We start from the raw sequence: 17,757 nt of genomic DNA on the forward strand, positions 1-17,757 counted from the left end.
CATGCTGCAATCAATCAAAATGAATAAATAAATAGATAACAGAGGAGCACACAGTGTCCTCCAGGTTGAAAGCAGGGATGAGAGCCAAATCCCTTAAAAGTACACTTAACATTCTTTATTGGCCCAACTTTGGACACCCCTAATTTAGCCTGTAATGGGATTTTGGAAACGATTGTTTAAATAAACTCAGCAAAGTTGAATTAAGGTCAATTAGTGTTCCAATGGGCATCAAATAGCTTTTGGCGGGCTGGCGGCAGCTCGGCCCCTTGATCTTAGCAAGCTAAGAGAGCAAAGCAAGCTGGCTTACGCAACGGGGTGCAACATTTGGAGATGAGTGAGATGAGATGAGATGAGACGCCTGAAGATTTTGTGTCTGCTACAAATAGTCAAAACAAGGAATGCCTCAAGAAAAATGTCAAAGCCTGGCAATATGCTAACGGTTTCGCCGCGTTTACTTTGAAACGGCCCGTCAAGCAAAAGGCGCCGTAGACTGGCGCTCATGCCAAGAAACCGGAGCGACTGGTTTCCTCCCTCCCGCACGCAAACATGGCACGTCCTCATTTGTTTTTTCACCGCCTAAGCTTCTGGACCAAATTGTTTTTTTTTCCTGCCAGTTCCTGCAGCAGCAGAGGCAAAACCTACCCGCCTGGATGCGGCTCACCATGGCCGTGTTTGGCTTCCTCTTCTTCCCCAGGCCGCCGCCGGCGGCGCCGCGCCCGGTGCCCCGAGAGCACAGATGAAGAGCCCCCCCCTGGGCCCGGCCGCCGCATCTTTCTCCCCCCACTGTCAAGGCAGCGGACTTGTTAGAGATGGCACTGTAAGATGGAACACGGGTTTCTGATTTTTGCTTTTTTTGTTTTGATGAAGAAGCGATTGAGAAGAAAAAAAACTCTGGTCACCGCTGGACGGAGGCTGATGGCATTTTTTTTTTTTTTGCCGGGTGGGGGGGGGGGGTCTCCCCTCCTATTTCCCCCTTTTTCTTGTTCAAGAAGAAGCCATTGAGTTTGAAGAGATATTTTGGAAATATGACTCGCCAGATGACCTATTTTGTACAGCTCTTGATTTTGTTCTCGGACGTGAACTGGGATGGTCGGCCCCGGCCGGGAATGCCTTATGATTGTCCCCCGCCGCCGCCGCATCGAGGAGAAAGAAAACTTTTTTGGTTTTGTTTTTTCCCCCTGGCATCCAAGCCCTCAGCTTCCCCTTGTTGGACTCTTCCACAACCGCCGGCTCATTTGATGGTGTCTCGCCATCCGACCGTCATCCTACTTGAAGTTACCTGACGACGACGGCGGCGGACATTTTGCGATTGTGCAGTCAGGGAATCACGTAAACAATCACAACCGCCGGGAAGCTTTCGCCTCTCAAACTTCTCGGGACAATCTTTGGAGTGAGGCGACGAGCAATATTCTCTCGAAGCGGGCTACGCGCGCACCGATGGCTGATGTTGAAAACGGCAGTACCGAGCCCGACCTGCGGGCGGCGCTCTGGTTAATCTTCCGGAAACGTCTGACAGACAATCAGGCAAAATGATGGCATCGGTCGACGTGGAGCCCGCTTTGACCCCACCACTCTTTTTTTTGTTTGTTTTTGAGCCAATTTGCCGACACTGATGATTTGTGTTGATTGTTATGATTACTTGACTGTCTGATGCTTTTTTCTTCAGATATTTTCTTTTCTGAGACCTCCGCGTTTGGTTCTCAGAGATCCTCGCCGTTTGTTTCCTGCAAACACCGAACGCTGAGCCAATTTGTTCTTTCCCGTTAGCCCAGCTTAACACGATGTCGGGTTTCTCTCCTCGACCTCCCGAAATTCATTTTGTTTATTTATTTCCTTATTTATTTACGGTGTACATTTGCTAGCGTACAGGCGCTAGCTTGGCGTGTTGTACAGTCGTAGTCGTTGGCGGCGTTGATGTGTATCGAGTTTGGCCAGGAGGGACGCGAGCGGGCATCCCATCCGTTTTGAACAATTCCTCACAGGGCTGTACCAATTGACGACACGACGAACCTTTCGACTTTATTCTCACGATATCAAAACTTGAAGTGTCATCTTTGTTATGGCAATATGACCACCTTTTTCTACTATTTTGTCATTCTTCCACAATTACAACCTGTAATGAATGAGCTTGTTTTGCTAATAATAATTTGAAAAAAAAATCTCTCACGTGCGTCGCAAAATGGCCGCCCCCCCCAACGAAAGCCATGTGCCTGGCGAGGGCAACTCAACGGACAATCAAAATGTTACGAAAACGTGCCTTGTGAGGAACACAACTGCGAGCCTGGCGTGCGTGCGGGCTCGCCCCACCCACGAGGCGCGGTGCCACTTTTTTTTTCCCCCGCCACACATTTTGACTCTTTGCTGTCAACACGCACTGTACAAACAAACTGTTGTTGTAATGTTTTTTTTTTCTACTGCCGTGCTGAACTTCCTACTCTGATTTTGTAAGACGCTGGACGAGGAGGAATGAGTCACCACCGGTGCCCAGTATTATCTATCACATACTCTTTCTTTCAATGGAGCCTTGGGTGTCTTCTTTTCATATTCCGACGGCATCCAAACTGTTGTCGCGTGCTGATTTTTTATTTTTTCCCCCTCCTTTTATACAACAAGTTGGATACGAATTTGACACCATTTCTATTGAGGCTTTTTCAATTTTTCTAACCTGAATTGAACCAACCGAGCCACTCTGATGCAGATTTTTTTTTTCTACGATGGCTTTTTTTTTTTTTTTTTTTTTTTAACGTTGTGGCTTTTTTTTTTTTTTAAATATATGAAAACATTTTGGATAAGTCTACTGTGTCACTCTCAGTTCAAGGGCTTTTTTTCAATCGATGTAAATGGAGAAAAGAAAAAAATGCATGTGCGACATTCCTGATTATACGAAGAAGAAAGAAAAAACAATCTGTATCATAAAAGGTTTTTTGAATGTAATTTACCGAAGGGGGTGGGGGGGGGGGACCATGTGATCTCTGTCCATACATGAACTGAACAGTGGAGCCTCTTTTTTTTTTTTTCTGGCTTGTTTGTGTGCAAGTGTGTTCTTTTTTTTAATTTTTGGAAAAGGGGGTTGTTCCAAAGTGGTCTCAATGATTTCACACTGTCAGACATTTTGCGAGGCCCGGTCCAGATGTAGCAGTTTGTTGTTTGCTTGGCGCGTCGTCGGCCGGCGTGTTGTCTTTGGGACAAAGCGGGCGAGGTGGCTTGGCTCTTTGTTTTCTAGTGCAATATGCTGTACATAAGAGCTTGGCTCTGCCAAATCTTACAATCTCATCATTTCTTCTCTTGTTCCGTGGGTACTTTTTGCTGTTTTGTTTTGTTCCTTTTTTTTCATTAAAACTTTATGAACAACTCAAAGTGGAGCCTCCTTTGTTTTTCTTTGTTCCTCCAGTGACCCGGTGGGCCATAATGCAGCCAGCCATGTTGTAGCTCAAACGTAAACAGCGGAAGATGCATCGGTTGTGTTAGATTGACAGTTTCTCAATTTTTGGGGGCAGAGGGGGACATCATTCAAATTTGCCAGGGTCTCTTGCGTGTTAAATTTACAAGCCATATTTCTTTTCACTTAAACGGTGTCACGACTCGTAACGCTAACGCTAACATATCCACAAAGTCCGATTCGGCCCCACAATGGAGCCGCTGTGAGTCTCTGCCTGGAGCACAAGAGAATGCTTTGTCCCCTGAGATCACTGCTAAATGCACACAAGTATGCATTTGTGTGTGTGTGTGTGTGTGTGTGTGTGTGTGTGTGTGTCCTGAGGGAGGAAAAAAAAAAACAGTGGTGGGGAGTAGCGAGCTTGTGCTTGGCTCAGCGCTTTTTCACACAGTGCCTCAACAAAGGCGTGTGTGTTCTCCACTCATGGGGGCGACGCCCTCGTGATAGGCCGCCCGCCCGCCCGCCCGCTCTCTATCTTCTCTACTCCTACACTTTTTGTTTTGTGTTTGTCGTCCAACGTAGCTCGCGCTCGAGCGGTGCCTCCGCGACGTGTTGTCATGTGCAACCTGCCAGGCGTGCCCGACGTGGCAAGTGATGCCATTATTATGTTTTTTTTTTTCCAATTTGGCCAACATCTATTTATTGGAGGACATCATGTCATGGAAAAAAATGGAAGCGATGATCTGCACTTGGTGTGCACATAATGCAGGAGGTGCATCCTGGCAGGAAGTGAGGTGCCACCCTTACTTCCTGTCTACTTCTCCGCCACCACCAAATACAGACATCTTAGCTGTTAGCATGCTAGCATCTTGCTACTCTTCCCAAATGATCATTCAAATTGCTTGTTAGCATTTGTCTAATGAATGTGCACTGACATGCATGATTGCTTTAATTTGATTTATCAAGCTCATTATTCACCGGCGTCATGCGCCAATTAGCGTAATTTCAATCTCACGAAGGCCTCGCCTTGTTGCGTCACCGAACGCTGATGTCACCGCTTCTCATGTCACAAGACGCACGCTCGTAAATAAATAACCTGCCGAACCCGACTGGTCACGTATGATTTGTGGCGACATGAGCAGTGAGAGCAGGACGGTGGTACCTTGGATTACTAATCAATTACAGCAAGTCATGAATTACCTTTGCCACCTCTGACCGCAGCTGCGAATGAACCTCCAAGCAAGCATCACATTTTGGAGTTAACTCTTTAGCGTACGCGATGACTATTCTCGTCCCCGTTGACCCGTCGTGGCACTCGTGCGCTCGGCCAGTTGCAGGCCCCCCCCCCCCCCCCCCCCCCACACACACACACACATTGTTTTACGTGTTAATGCAGCCGTCTCCCGTTGCTCTAAAAATAGCCCCTGCGATCTGTTGTGGACCAGCAGCTGGCCAAAAACAATATTTGGACATGGCAGCAGATGTCCGCAAACAAGTGCAGTAGGATGAGGCCTGCCGGGAAACTTTTTGGGGGGCTGCATTGACAAAAAAGAGGGGTTGAACAATGTTACTCGTAATGTTATGGCCATCCTATTTTTCCACCCGTCCCAACAAAATTGTGACTCAAGCATGCGTTGTCAGGTGAGCAATTAAAGGCACGTGATCCCCCCCCCCCCCCCCCCCCCCCGTGACGTTGTTTTGCGTAACATAAATGCGCCCAAAATAAGCTTGTTTTTGCGCTCGGCAGAAAACCGAACCGGACGGACCGGTAGTGGAACGAGCGTTCCGTCACGGAGGCCGCTTTGTTACCCCAGCGACACGCTACTGACGCACTTTTGCCTCGCCGCACGTGACGAAGGCCTTTCTGAGGTCATTCGGTCACGGTCGAGGTCACGCGTTGCAGAGCTGCAAGGCTCAGCACAAGCGTTAGCATCAATGCTAGCGTGACTGTTCCCAGTTGTTTTAAAGTAAACAAAAGCACATAACAAAACGCTGCTTCGGAGCTTCTTGCTGCGAAACGACGACTTGTTGCTGCCGCATTGAAAACAATGGGGTTTTTTTCATGCCTTTGTCAAAAACAAGGGTGGATATCCTGTTTTTCCCGAGCCCACACGTCCCAAAATAGCTTAGCGGCGTGCCAAGCGAGGTTATCTGCGCTCTTATCGCATCTCTTCTTGTTTTCGTTGCTAGCAGAGCCATAGCTTGCCTGCATTGTGCAATAACGGACCAAGACGCCCACTTGGCTTGCCATATTATTTGACACCAGCAAAGATGGAGCGATTTAAAATACAAAACTCGATCGATTTAGCATCGTGTGTCGGTTTTCAATCATTAGCAATAGCAATCTCGCTACTGCTTCTCTGTATTTGTTACGGATAGCATTTTTTTTGTCAGTATCTTTCTCGGCTCGCCATTAGCACGATTAGCTGCTTTGTTGCGATAAACACAATCTGATGGCCACAAGTTGCACAACCGCTACACAAGCTGTGTCAAGAAAAGCGGCGCGCGCACATGCACATGCACATGCACATGCACATGCACATGCACATGCACATGCAGCACATTGCTTGGCTACAATCCCGTGCGTGCTTATCAACGCACACATATGTAGGAGTGTGCGCGACCGGCGGTATGCCAGAAGTAAACTCATAACCAGCAGCTGTCCGTGTGCACGCCCTAACGCCACAAGTAAAGCCACGCTCCGCGGATTCCAGGCGTGCGCTCCCACCCAGGCAAAATTGGGAAAAAGGGATGGGGGGGGGGTGCACTTGCGCGTCGGGGTCAAGACGAAAGGTCATGTCAGGGATGGGAGCGCTGAAATGCCATCTGTCTTTAGCTTTGGAGGCAGGCCAAGACGGTGTTTTTTGTGGCAGGATTACGGAGCACTTGTCTGCTAATCCTCCCAGTGATTTGACTTCATGTTTGCGTCATGCCGTTGGCCAATTGTCATTGACCTCCTTTCCCGCCAGTTTCGCCGAGCAACAAGTGCAACGCTTTTTAAGTCTTCTTTTCATCTCAAAAGGAAAAAGAAATAGAAAGACGCAGTCCAAACAAGCCGCTGGCCTCCTTTTTAGCGCCAGTAGCAATGTAAACAGCGGCCACTTGAATGTTGCACTGGCGCGGGGGGGTCAAGGTCACTCGGGCCCCGTCGAGCGAAAGCGAGCGGGCGGCGAAAGACGAACACCTGTCCGGCCAACTGTCGAGGACAGACGGCCGTGGGAAAAATGGCTGCGCTGCCATGTGAGGAGATGACTCGCCAGCTAAATTTACTGCTCGCTGGACGTGCCGAATGCTTCGGCACAATGACCTTTGAACCCGCCCATAGTGTTTGTTTGTTTTTTTGACATATAACCACCCAGTGAAATGTAAACGCGGACTGTCGGCCGTGTTTGGAACTATTCAATCCTTTCCTACTGCTTTTTGATTCAAGGCCAGAAAAATACGCAAATAAAAATACAAATTGCAGGCTTATCCGTGATTTGAGTAGGCATGCGCTCCTTTGTCTTTTCCATCCCTCTTTGTCCCAAAACATGAGTCAACGTGTTCTTTTTGGCAGCGTGGAGGTGACGAATTTGAGTCAGACAAAAGCAACGACAAGCACAGAGGGCTTGAATGATTATTAGAATTTTGTTAACAACGGTGACAAAGACACGAGAGGTGACGAGAGGAAGGACGGGGGCTATTGTTTTTTTGGCACGCGCGGAAGGGTCCAGATGGACTCCGGCAGGCTTCGCTAGCAACACGCACGCACGCACGTACACTCGCGGGCAAGTGAGGTCACCCCAGGACCCGCGCACGATAAATCCAGTGTGACGGCATGTCTCGCCTCAACAAACGTCAACTTTAGTCACGTCATTATATCAACGGCAAGCATCGCGTGATCAATTGGTCCTGAAGTGTGACACGATAGTGATAAAGTCAGCCCCCCCCCCCCCCCCCCCACCTTAGGGAGCAAGTCCTGCCGCAAATAGTGAAAATCTGCCGCTAATTGACATGGAGGGACTCCAGTCACGTGACTCAATTTTAGGCCTTGCGGCTTGCTGGTAAGGAGACAAATCGCATTTGAGGAGACAATCAGGGGAGCGCTGCAGCCAAGTGGAGACTGTGGACCATAGCTAAGCTAACATTAGCATTTGGGGGTATAGACAGGTGTCGTTATTGTTATGTATTATATTATAGTGGAGGATGATTTCTTTCTGTGTAAGCAGAAATGTTCTATTGACAAACGTAACCCATGACACCATCACAATGTCGTCAACTCGGCTGGCGTGCAGACGCCCTGACAAATAGACTCATGCAAATACAGAAGTGCAAATTCAATAAAACTGCCGTCTCGCACGCACGCACGCACTCACGCACACACGCACACGTCTGGATGGAGCCACCGTGTCGCCAATCCAAGACGAAAAGTGGCCGCATGTTGCTTGATGTCTCCCTTGTTATGGAAGATCCAAAACAAGGGAAAAATAAGAGGCAAGAGCCGCCATAGCGACAAAGGAGGACCTGGCCGCGGCCTGTCACCTTTGCAGCGTGCTGATTGGTGGACGGCGTTGAGCTTTGTTGCCGTGTGGACTGAAAAGAGGCGGGCAGGCGAGGCGAGGCGCGAGGCGAGCGAGTGAGCGTTGCCGTGGACGCAGCAGCTATCTCAGCAGTCCTGTCGGGCAGGATTTACACCAGCGGGCTCTGAGCTGATCTTTATGCTTCTGACACCCAGTGTGTGCGTACGTGCGTGCGTGCGTGCGTGCGTGCGTGCGTTAGTGTGTGGTGGTGAGCCCGCCATGCGTTCAGTGAGAGCTTTTCATCTGCACTTCAATTGACAGCCATTTGCATAATGCCATGATGAAGCCCACCTCGTCTGCACAATATTCTACTCAGCGCACTTGTCGACTTAGCTTTTCCAAGTCTGTTTTTTTTCATGTGCTGCTTGTAGATACTATTTGTGACTGAATACATTGGGTCCTGCAGCCTTTGGTGCACATGTTGTCTGTTTGTCTATTTCCCATCAGGTGACCTCTAAGGGCCATCAGGTCAAAAGGTCACTCGTGGTTGTAGTTCAGGGTTAGTTGTACTGCCGCTGAGTGGTAAAAACATGTTAGTGCAACTTCACTGACATCGGTGATTGACAGAGGTGGCAATTCCTACTCAAGACAGGTGAAAGTGCTAAATGGAGTTATCGCTGCTTTCATGTCTTCCATCGCGGTGGGTAGGATGCCGAGATAGCCAACGACATCATGGCCGCTCGATTCCAAAGCTTATTTGTAAGAGACGCACGCCTGCCTCGAGGAGCACCAACTGTGTGTGAACAAAGCAAACAGACTAACAGACAGACAGACAGACGAGCAGACTTGTTGGTGTGAGACGTTTGTCTAGACAGCCGGCCAGATCCTTTCCTCCATTGTTGGCCTGCCAGTGAAATGCTCCAAAACAGGAAACGATCTTTCATAACCAACTCGCATGGATATTAACACAGCACGGGAAGCTAATTATTCTTTCAGTTGACATAAAGTGTCTTTCAATACACATGCAATCATTTTATTGATGCATTTACTTCCTCAAACGTGGTGATTGTTTACCAGACAGTGTATGAGATCATCATCATCCGTTCCAGAACCAAGCAATTCCATCAAATGAACCCAAATGAGTATTTCCTTGCTTTTGCTGCCATCTTGTGGTTAGTATGAGAAGTACAAGCTCGTTCTAAGTTTCCGTGCATTACTAAACAGGTTTCACATAATAAAATACAATAAGAAATTCATCATTATTAAAAATGATCATTTGAATTATTTTACCTTCAATTTCAAATTTAAAAGCAAAGCAAGCCCGTCATGACTTCGTGCGACTGTTTGGACTGCGCATTTGGCTCATCCCGGCTTCCGTCGTTGATCACGTGACCCCCCTTTTACGTCAATTCTGGTTCTTAGCTGTTGTAGCTAGCTGCTTACTACTTTGCTCCCTTTTCAACTCGTCCACGTCCACTTTCCGTCGAAAGCTCAGTTATGGAGATAGGGGCAGAAATAAGCAAGAAAATAAGAGTGAGTCGCATGAGCACACGAGATGAGTTGACGTGAAAATTGCGAATAGAAGCAGATAATTGCGCTCGCTAAAATGCGCTTAGCATGTTGCATTGGTTGCTTGGCGAGCAGCAAAATGGCAACACGGCGTTCGGGTTGTTTCTTCATCTGTTTATTGTGTTTTCCCAACACCATGTGCTTTAATGGGAGAAGAGGGAAGCAGAATTGGCCTTCGCTTTATTCATGGTTGTGCTGTGCCACTCTTTGCAGGCTGCTATTAAAGGAAAGCTTCAAGATCTCGGAGCATACATAGGTAAGTCGTACGTCACATGATGATCTCACGAACCTGAAGATGTTCCAAGACCACGCACAATGCCCCAATGCGCATTTATATCGTTTACAGACGTACTGTAAACTTGTGCATAGTGCAGTTGGAAAAAAGAAGATAAAATGACAAAAGTATTTGTGTTGATGATCTCGGTATGCCGTTTGGTGACTTCCGCCTCCGTCTTTCCAGATGAGGAACTTCCGGACTACATCATGGTGATGGTGGCCAACAAGAAAACCTCCCAGCAGATGGCGGACGATCTGTCGCTTTTCCTGGGAAACAACACCATCAAGTTCACAGCCTGGTATGATGACGACCACAGAGATTGTTTGGTTGTCAGCCCAGCGCAACGCAGCGCAGCAACTAACGGTTTCCCCCTTGCTTCATTTGAGGCTGCATGGCGTCCTGGAGAAGTTAAGAACCGTCGCCGTGGGTAGGTCGCACTCTTTGTCGCTTTCCCCGCTGCGTGTTTGCTTGACCCCGAAGAGTTGAATGAGGTCGATGCGTTGCAGAGCCCGCCTCTGGCGAACAGGAGGAGCAGCAGCTCGTCGCCGGCGCCCCTGAGATCAGGACGGACGATTGCAAGTCCAACTCCCGCTCCGATCGATCGGATCCACGCGGCTACGCCCACGAAAGCAGGTGAGGGAAAAAAAACATGCGCGTGGCTGCACTGACTCCTCGAACAGCAATTTTGAGGCGCTCGCTTGGCGACAAAGCCGCTCACCCGAGCGATTCTTACTTCCTGTCAGGAGGGGCAGCGTGGAGAAGGGCTCCTCCCGCCTGACGTCGGCCGTCAAGCCGCTCATGGAGCTCCTCCCGTCCGAGGCGGTCATCGACATCAAGCCGGAGATGGACGACGACTTCGGCGAGGACCCCGTGGAGGCCACCGCCGCCCACAGGGGAGCTCGCGGCGGCGCTCGACCTTCCTTGGAACTCTACAGGCCGGGCCACAGCAAGCTCGGCAACGCGGAGCGCTCTGCCGAAGGATCGTCGTCGCACGGGAGGCATCAAGAAAGCAGGAGCGGCCGCAGAACCTCCAGAGGCGACCACAGCAAGGTACGGACATTCAAATCTTTTTCAGGAAATGAAATAAGTGTCCGTCAGCGTGTGGTCTGCCATCTTCAGGAGGAGTCGTCGTCGTCGTCGTCGCGGAAACGCAAGGCTCCCGTGGTCAGCTCGGTGGTGCGAGTCAACCGCGACTCGGACGAGGAAAGCGACGACGCGGACGAGGACGAGGAGGAGGAAGGCTACGGCGGCCGAGGCCCGTCCAGTCGGGTGCTGCTTCCGTCTAAACCGGAGCGCAAGTCAGTCTGCTTTCCTCTCGGTTGCCTTTCCCAGAAACAAATATTTCTTGCCACTTGACGTCTCTTCCCGTTGGATGGTTTCAGGCCGTCCCTCCCACCGGCCAAGCAGGCCAACAGGAATCTGATCCTGAAGGCCATCTCTGAGGCGCAGGACTCCATCAACAAGACCACATCCTTCCCAGCTCGTACGTCCGGCCCCTCCTCCCCCTCCTCTTCTTCTTCTTCTTCTTCACGTTTACATTGCCGTGGCGCCGCCCGCAGTGCCGCTGAGACAGACGGTTCCCGTGGCGCCTCGAGCCCGCCTGGCCAGGGAGGAGGAGATGACGGCAGCCATCCAACTGGCGCAGCAGCACCTGCACGGGGGGGGGCAGTCGTACGTGCCCGAAAAGCAGCCCGGCAGAACTCTGGGTATGTCACGCGACTCGTGCGTGACGTGCACTCGCTCACTGCGGAAAAATCTTTGCATGTCGTCTTTGCCGTCAGCCGCGGCTAGATCGGCGGCTTCGCACGCGCCGTCGGATTCGGCGCAGCGCAACGAGCCAGACAAGCCCGACGACGACGACGGTGAGTGTTGCGTTCCCATCGGGTCGGCCTCACAATCAAGAGTTTGTTTGACGCTGCGTCGTTTTGCTTATGCTTTCTCCTCAGCGAGCGGCGACGCCAAACACTCGGACACGCGCTCCTTCATCGTGAGTCGACCGCCGGCGGACGGCAGCGCAAGTCGGCAGCCGGAGCGCAAACAGAAAGTCGAGTCGGCTTTGCCGCGCACCGTGCAGGCTAGGTGTGTGCGCCAACGTTCAACGGCCTCTTTTTTTTGCCTTTTCTGAAAATCCCTTCCGATTGGGTCATACTGGGACGCGGCCTTTGATTTGAGTCTTTCCACTTGTTCACCAGCAAGGAGAAGGAAAACTCCGCCAGCCCCAAGTTCATCGTGACGCTGGAGGGCGTCCCGAGCCCGCTGGGGGACCTGGCCGAGTCCGAAATGGAGCTGGACGACGTCAGGCCGCCTTCCAAGTCCGCCCGCGCCGCCAAGTCCAAAGTCTGCGTCCTTCAAAGGCCGCACGGGGGCCCGTCAATGGACACTTCATTAGGTACGCCAGCACGACCTGGTGAGACGCCGCGACGATGGCCATTCACGCTTTTGTTTCCCGTTGTTGTCTCGTCGGACAGAAGACGAGATGGACGTGGAGATGTTTGACGACGACGCGGCGCCTTCCAAGAGGCCGAAAGTGATGGAGCGCTGCAAATTCTGGCCGGTGTGCAAGAGCGGAGACGAGTGTCCCTACCATCACCCGACCAGAACTTGCAAGTGAGTCCCAAACAGAGACGTCACAATGCTGTGAAGTGGCCACAACTTTTCTTTTCCTTTTCCGCAGGACGTTCCCCTCGTGCAAATTTGGCGACAAATGCCTCTTCATCCATCCCAACTGCAAATACGACGCCAGGTGCAGCAAGCCCGACTGCCCCTACACCCACGTTAGCCGCAGGGGCGCCACCGCCGCCGCCCCGCCCGCCAGGCCAGGTGCTCCACCACCCCCGCGAGCCGCCCCGGACGTCGTGTTGCCCACGCTAACTTTTTTATTTATTTTTCCCAGTGGTGCCACCAGCGCCAACAGTGAGCATGTGCCGATTCTTCCCGCAGTGCAAGAAGATGGACTGCCCTTTTTATCATCCCAAGGTAACACCCGCTTTGTGTTTGCGAGAGAGAGAGAGAGAGCCACCTCCCAAAATGTTTTTCTTCCCCGGCAGCCGTGTCACTTCGCCGGCCAGTGTAACCGCGACGGCTGCACCTTCTTCCACCCCAACGCGTCCGTCCCTCCGAGACACGCCCTCAAGTGGACCAAGACGCAGAGCAGGTGCTTCCGTGTCCAATGTGGTGGCTGTCGGGCGGAAACCTGATGTGTGCTGATTTTTCAATTTGGATGTCAATATTTTGAGCGCATTGAATTGTGATTTTGGCTACGCCAGCAAGATCTATCTTTTTTTTCCCCTTTGTGCCCGCCACATGGGGAAATTCCGCCCAACAGCAAGAAAGTGCATCCGAGACGCTCGACAGCGTTGACTAAATGTTCTCGTGTTTTTCTTTCTCCCAGCTAATGAAGTCTCGTCTCGACTCCACTTTGAGCCAACGACCGATGTCCCGTCAAGCCGTCAAATTCATTCGTTGTTGTCGTCGTTGGTAGTTGCATTGTTTTTTTCCAAAATGCGTCTTTTGTTAAGTTGCCAGGCAGATTTTTGCATTGATCCCAGGCGGGGAACGGCAATGAACACAACCTCTGCTGTCTTATGTTATTTTCGTTGAAGGACATTGTGGATGATGTTCCTGAATTTATAAATGAGTGGAAAAAAGGAGCATTTTTGTGTATTTGAACTTCAACCTCTTTTTAATGCCATTTTCACATGTAGGATACTGCCACCTTGTTTCATCAAGTACAAATTTGCTCCCGCTTTTGAAATCTCTCCACGGTTTTGAACTTGAAGAATAAGTGGAGTGCTTTGTGCGTGCGTTGCCACATTTGGTGATGGAAAAAATGGGTCCAACTGCTTGTATGCATTTGAGGTGGTTTTTCTTTTTTCCAAATCATTAAAAATGTTGCCTTAAGAATGGTTAGAGCTGTCGTCACATCATTCCAGTGGAAATACTAGCAAAAATGTGGCTTTCAACTTTTTGTCCAAGATGTTTTTACAGGCCTGCTCTTCTCGCTGCCGACACGCTTCCAGGTGAGCTCAGCTGTCTCGTAAGGAGGCCAAAGACTTGCCAGTCAGTCTCTCGCTGTGTTGCAGACACGTCGGAGGACAAACCGGACACCTCGAGACTTCACTGAGGGCAGAACTTTTGACCACGTCATGCTCCGTTGGGTGAGAATCCCTTTCCAAATAATTCTGTCAAATTGTATGAGTTGTGTTTCATAAATAGAATAATATCGCTAGAGGGCGCCAAAATGATCAGAGAATTGTATTCAGGTCACCATCACATTACAGACATAAATATTAGGATTTCCAAATCGGAGAAAGACTTTTCATGAAGTGACTTGATGGTGATTGAGATTGGTGTTCTGCAACTTTCTGTGATGTACTTGTTCCACACGTGTGCTTCTCTCTAAGCGTCCCCTTTTCAAGGGGTTTTCCCCGTGTGTGAGACTTTTCAAAATGTTCACACTTGAATTTCAGTGTGTCGTGACACTGTCAACCGCTCCGTGTTGCCTTAGATTATTATTTGATTTGATCAACACAGTGTTTACTTTTTTAACCGCGTCACTGTTTGGGTACTCTGCTTTTTTTATGGTGCGTATCTTGGGAAAACACTCGGTGCATAAAAAAAAATCTTTGCGATGATGGGACGGACATGTTTGTGTGTAGGAGGGCTGCGCTCTCTGCCAAGCAAAGCTGTTTTGCTCCTGATTTTCTTTTGGTCGCGCGAATGTCGTGTTCACGCTTTGAAAAACAATTAACAAGTAGCAATGTTCCATTGTTGAAGGTATAAAAAAACAAAAAAAACATAGTGTCAACGTAGACATAAAATGGTGGGGAAAAGTGATTTGAAATGGAAAGTACCACCAAACAATATCCAAGAGCGGTGGTAGGGTGCTGGTTGGGTCCCCTTGAGGCCTTAACTCGAAACCAGTCGCTGCGGCGGGCTTTTGGCCGTTCCGTTTCTTCCAGAAGCAAAAACAAAAAGAGGAAGGGGCATCTCGGAGCTGGTGCGCGATTCTGATGATTTTCACAGAGCGGAGGAGGAACTTTGTGTGTTGCTTTTCTGTACTTTTCACCATTTCACCAACTCTTCACTCACCCCCCGCACGCATGCACGCATGCGCGCACCTCTTACCAGAAACCACAACAGAGCCGGTGAGAGAGCAAGCGAGTGAGAGCGTGTGAAAGGAGGAGGAGTGACAGAAACCAGGCAAGAAAAGAAAGGCTTCATTAAGTGGGAAAGCAAATTGCGTTGGGCACGGCAGCAAACTCTGTCTCCCTCTCGAGCACGGAAGGCGAAGTGGAGCTAGGGAGAGGCCCTGTGAGGCTGCTGCTGCTGCTGCTGCTGCTGCTGCTGTGCCACACTGCCATGGCTCAGGGCTCGGACAGCAACGACGCAAGCTACAGGTCGCCGTCACCTGGAGGCAGGCAGGTAGGCTTCCTTTGCTTTGCCCCCCCCCCCCCCAAAAAACGCCTTTTTTTTTGGTCTTAATGAGTATTTTTGCGCGCGCGAGGATGACTCGGTCCGACTGACCTTTACGAAAGGCAAACGTGTGAATAACACGAGAGTTGTCGGGAACACTTTGCGTGGCGGGTGAAAGTGGCGCAGAGTCATCCAGTTTGGCCTTTCCATGCTTTTGTTTTTTTTCATTTGAAAGTCACGTGTAGAACTGCAACAAACTGAATCAAAGTCAATTTTGGTCTAATGCCAAGTTGCACAATTTTGGACGCTGGTTGGCTTTCCAAAATGTGTTCATTTGTTCTGCTTTTGGAAAATAAAGTGATGGACGGTTGCTAACCAGACGGATGGCGAGGGGCGGTACGTTTCATTTACAACAAAGTGCACCTTTGGGTGGGGTCGCTCGGGGCTTTCAGTTGGGCCCGGGTCACACCTAGTTTCGCGTCCCCGCAACGTAACGGTTCATTTTTCTGAGTCACTCTGGCCAACTCTTTGCTTTCCCCGCTCGCTAGCATGCCTTGTGATTGCGCATCCTCGTCTGTGCCCAGAGCTCGTCGGACGACGTGAAGAAGGTGATGCGGCGGGAGAAGAACCGCATCGCGGCGCAGAAGAGTCGAATGAGGCAGACGCAGAAGGCCGACAGCCTCCACCTGGTGAGAAGTCGCAACTTTGTGTTTTTTTTTTTACATAACGCTACCTGACCATGTGGCGATGTGTCACGGCTTCTGTCGCGCGGCACGCTTGGACGCCGCTCGCCGTGTTTGTGCGAATAAATTAGCACGTGTGGGCATCAGCCAGCATCCAGCACCTCCCTTGCAAACTGCAACTGAGTGAGAAGACTTCTGCTCAGTCCATGAGCATGTTGTCTTTGCTCCATTGCACCGTAGTAGACTTTTAGCATCTTTATTATTGTTTTTTTTTTTTTTTTGTTTTTCTCTCTTCTGTTTGTGCAGCAACAATATATACAGTTTACATATTGAAGTCACTTGTGAGGCTCGGGGGGGGAGGGCTTATTGTCCTCTGCGGTCTGGCTTGATGAGCCGCCCCGATGATGAACAGGAAGGTGTATTTTCCCTCTTAGTGACAGTGTAGTAGTCATTTCCCGTCAGCGCCGCGGTGTTTTCATTTGAAAGAAGACGGCAGCCCCTTCTTGTAAAGGCGCACGCGGCGGGCCGGCCGGCCGGCCCTCCGTCGGGGGTGGCGTGACGCACGACGCCGGGGGGTTTGCCCGCAGCTCGCACGGTGACCTTTTCAGCCGCGACCTCAGCGGAAGATTTCTCTCCCACTCAGCAACCTGCTTTGGGCATTTTTTGCTCTACTTGCGTGAGATCAAAGCTTATCAGTAAGTCACCTGAGATGTTTTGCAAATGTGCTCGTGGGAAATGTGTAAATGTTGGGACATTTGTAACCTTTTGGTCCTGGCTGCAGATGACTGGTTCAAAAAAAAAACAAAGGGAGGGGGGCGACCCATGCTAACAAGGCGCTATTCACAGACAGACACACAGCTGAATGCCATTTTTATTCCGCTAGTGACTTAATAATTTGCAAGAATTAACAACTAGGCAAAGGAACACAACAAACAAAATAAAAGCTTACGAGACCAAATTGGTCACGCTGCCTCCACCGCTCCACGCCGGTCGGCGTTATCGAGCAAAAAGATGACATGTCGTAAAACGATTGTAAATAGGGTGTCTCGATGAAAGACTTGCTCTTCTTCTTATCAGGACAGTTATTGTGGTCAGAGGTGTCGCTTCTTCACTGATAACAGGAAGTCTGTGTGTGTGTGTGTGTGTGCGCGGAGAGGTGCTCTACCCGTAACTTGACATGCGTGTGGTGTTGCAAAATGTGTTGGAAACACTTAGGGAGGGAACAAAAGAATTACAAAATTGCCAGTTGGCTCCGAGCAAGAAAGTTAAATACGTGCTTGTTATGGAAAATATATGTATATGAACACGCCTGCTGCTTTGTGTTCCCCCAGGAGAGCGAGAGTCTGGAGAAAGAGAACGCGGCGCTGAGGAAGGAAGTGAAGCAGCTGACGGAGGAGGCCAAGTACCTGTCGTCGGTGCTGAGCAGTCACGAGCCGCAGTGCGCGGGCCTCAGCCCGACCCCGCCGGGCCTTCCGTACCCGCCTCGCCACCAGCATCACGCCGCCTACCACCAGCCCGTCACCGTGCCGCACTACCAGCACTGACGTGGATCCGATCACGTCTCCAGAACTCTTTATTCGGTGGCAAAGTTAGCACATGTACCGAAGTTTGTGTACTCTGATTGTACGCCGCCGCCTCTGACGACCCACCAAACACTTTTTGTTTACACTGTGGATTCATTTTGTAAATTGCTTCTTTTTTTTTTTTTAGGAGGTGTCATGAAACCTGTTACATTGTTTTAGTTTTCCCTGCTGTGTTGATGTAGACCTCAAAAGCTCAGGAGATTTTTTTTTTTTCGACTAATTTGATTGTTGGACAAAGCGAATGTAAAGTCGAGCCAAAGTTTGACAAGCTGAGATATTTATTAAATGTTGAAATGCATTCTGTCCCTCCCAATCTTTCTACATTCTACCCATCCATCTGTCCTTTTTTTCTATC

At 50.0% G+C, this 17,757-nt stretch overlaps 3 protein-coding genes across 6 annotated transcripts in view; all 3 read left to right on the forward strand.

The window, feature by feature from the left end:
- The window catches only part of chrna2b (cholinergic receptor, nicotinic, alpha 2b (neuronal)), a 31,478-nt gene extending 28,121 nt beyond the window's left edge, over window positions 1-3,357 (forward strand). For all 3 annotated transcript variants that reach the window (XM_068649255.1, XM_068649254.1, XM_049757982.2), the window contains one exon: window positions 615-3,357. The gene's annotated coding sequence lies outside the window, so the exon portion shown is untranslated. The remainder of the gene's footprint in view (window positions 1-614) is intronic.
- A 5,885-nt stretch (window positions 3,358-9,242) lies between these two features.
- zc3h14 (zinc finger CCCH-type containing 14) lies at window positions 9,243-13,630 on the forward strand. 2 transcript variants are annotated; one of them, XM_049757359.2, is made up of 17 exons: window positions 9,243-9,408; window positions 9,658-9,700; window positions 9,905-10,019; window positions 10,108-10,148; window positions 10,228-10,354; window positions 10,465-10,771; window positions 10,841-11,019; window positions 11,104-11,204; window positions 11,281-11,427; window positions 11,503-11,583; window positions 11,668-11,800; window positions 11,914-12,110; window positions 12,190-12,328; window positions 12,396-12,541; window positions 12,615-12,697; window positions 12,769-12,875; window positions 13,113-13,630. In XM_049757359.2, the coding sequence occupies exons 1-17, from the start codon at window positions 9,373-9,375 to the stop codon at window positions 13,114-13,116; spliced, it is 1,986 nt and encodes a 661-aa protein (XP_049613316.1). In that variant the 5' UTR covers window positions 9,243-9,372; the 3' UTR covers window positions 13,117-13,630. The 2 variants fall into 2 exon arrangements, with proteins under 2 accessions (XP_049613316.1, XP_049613317.1); XM_049757360.2 differs by having other exon boundaries at window positions 10,844-11,019.
- Window positions 13,631-13,785: 155 nt separating this feature from the next.
- On the forward strand, window positions 13,786-17,700 carry batf (basic leucine zipper transcription factor, ATF-like). The gene is made up of 3 exons (XM_049757375.2): window positions 13,786-15,145; window positions 15,721-15,825; window positions 17,151-17,700. The coding sequence occupies exons 1-3, from the start codon at window positions 15,083-15,085 to the stop codon at window positions 17,361-17,363; spliced, it is 381 nt and encodes a 126-aa protein (XP_049613332.1). The 5' UTR covers window positions 13,786-15,082; the 3' UTR covers window positions 17,364-17,700.
- Window positions 17,701-17,757: the final 57 nt, after the last annotated feature.

Source organism: Syngnathus scovelli, chromosome 20 (genome assembly GCF_024217435.2).
Source record: "Syngnathus scovelli strain Florida chromosome 20, RoL_Ssco_1.2, whole genome shotgun sequence".
NCBI classification, from domain to species: domain Eukaryota; kingdom Metazoa; phylum Chordata; class Actinopteri; order Syngnathiformes; family Syngnathidae; genus Syngnathus; species Syngnathus scovelli.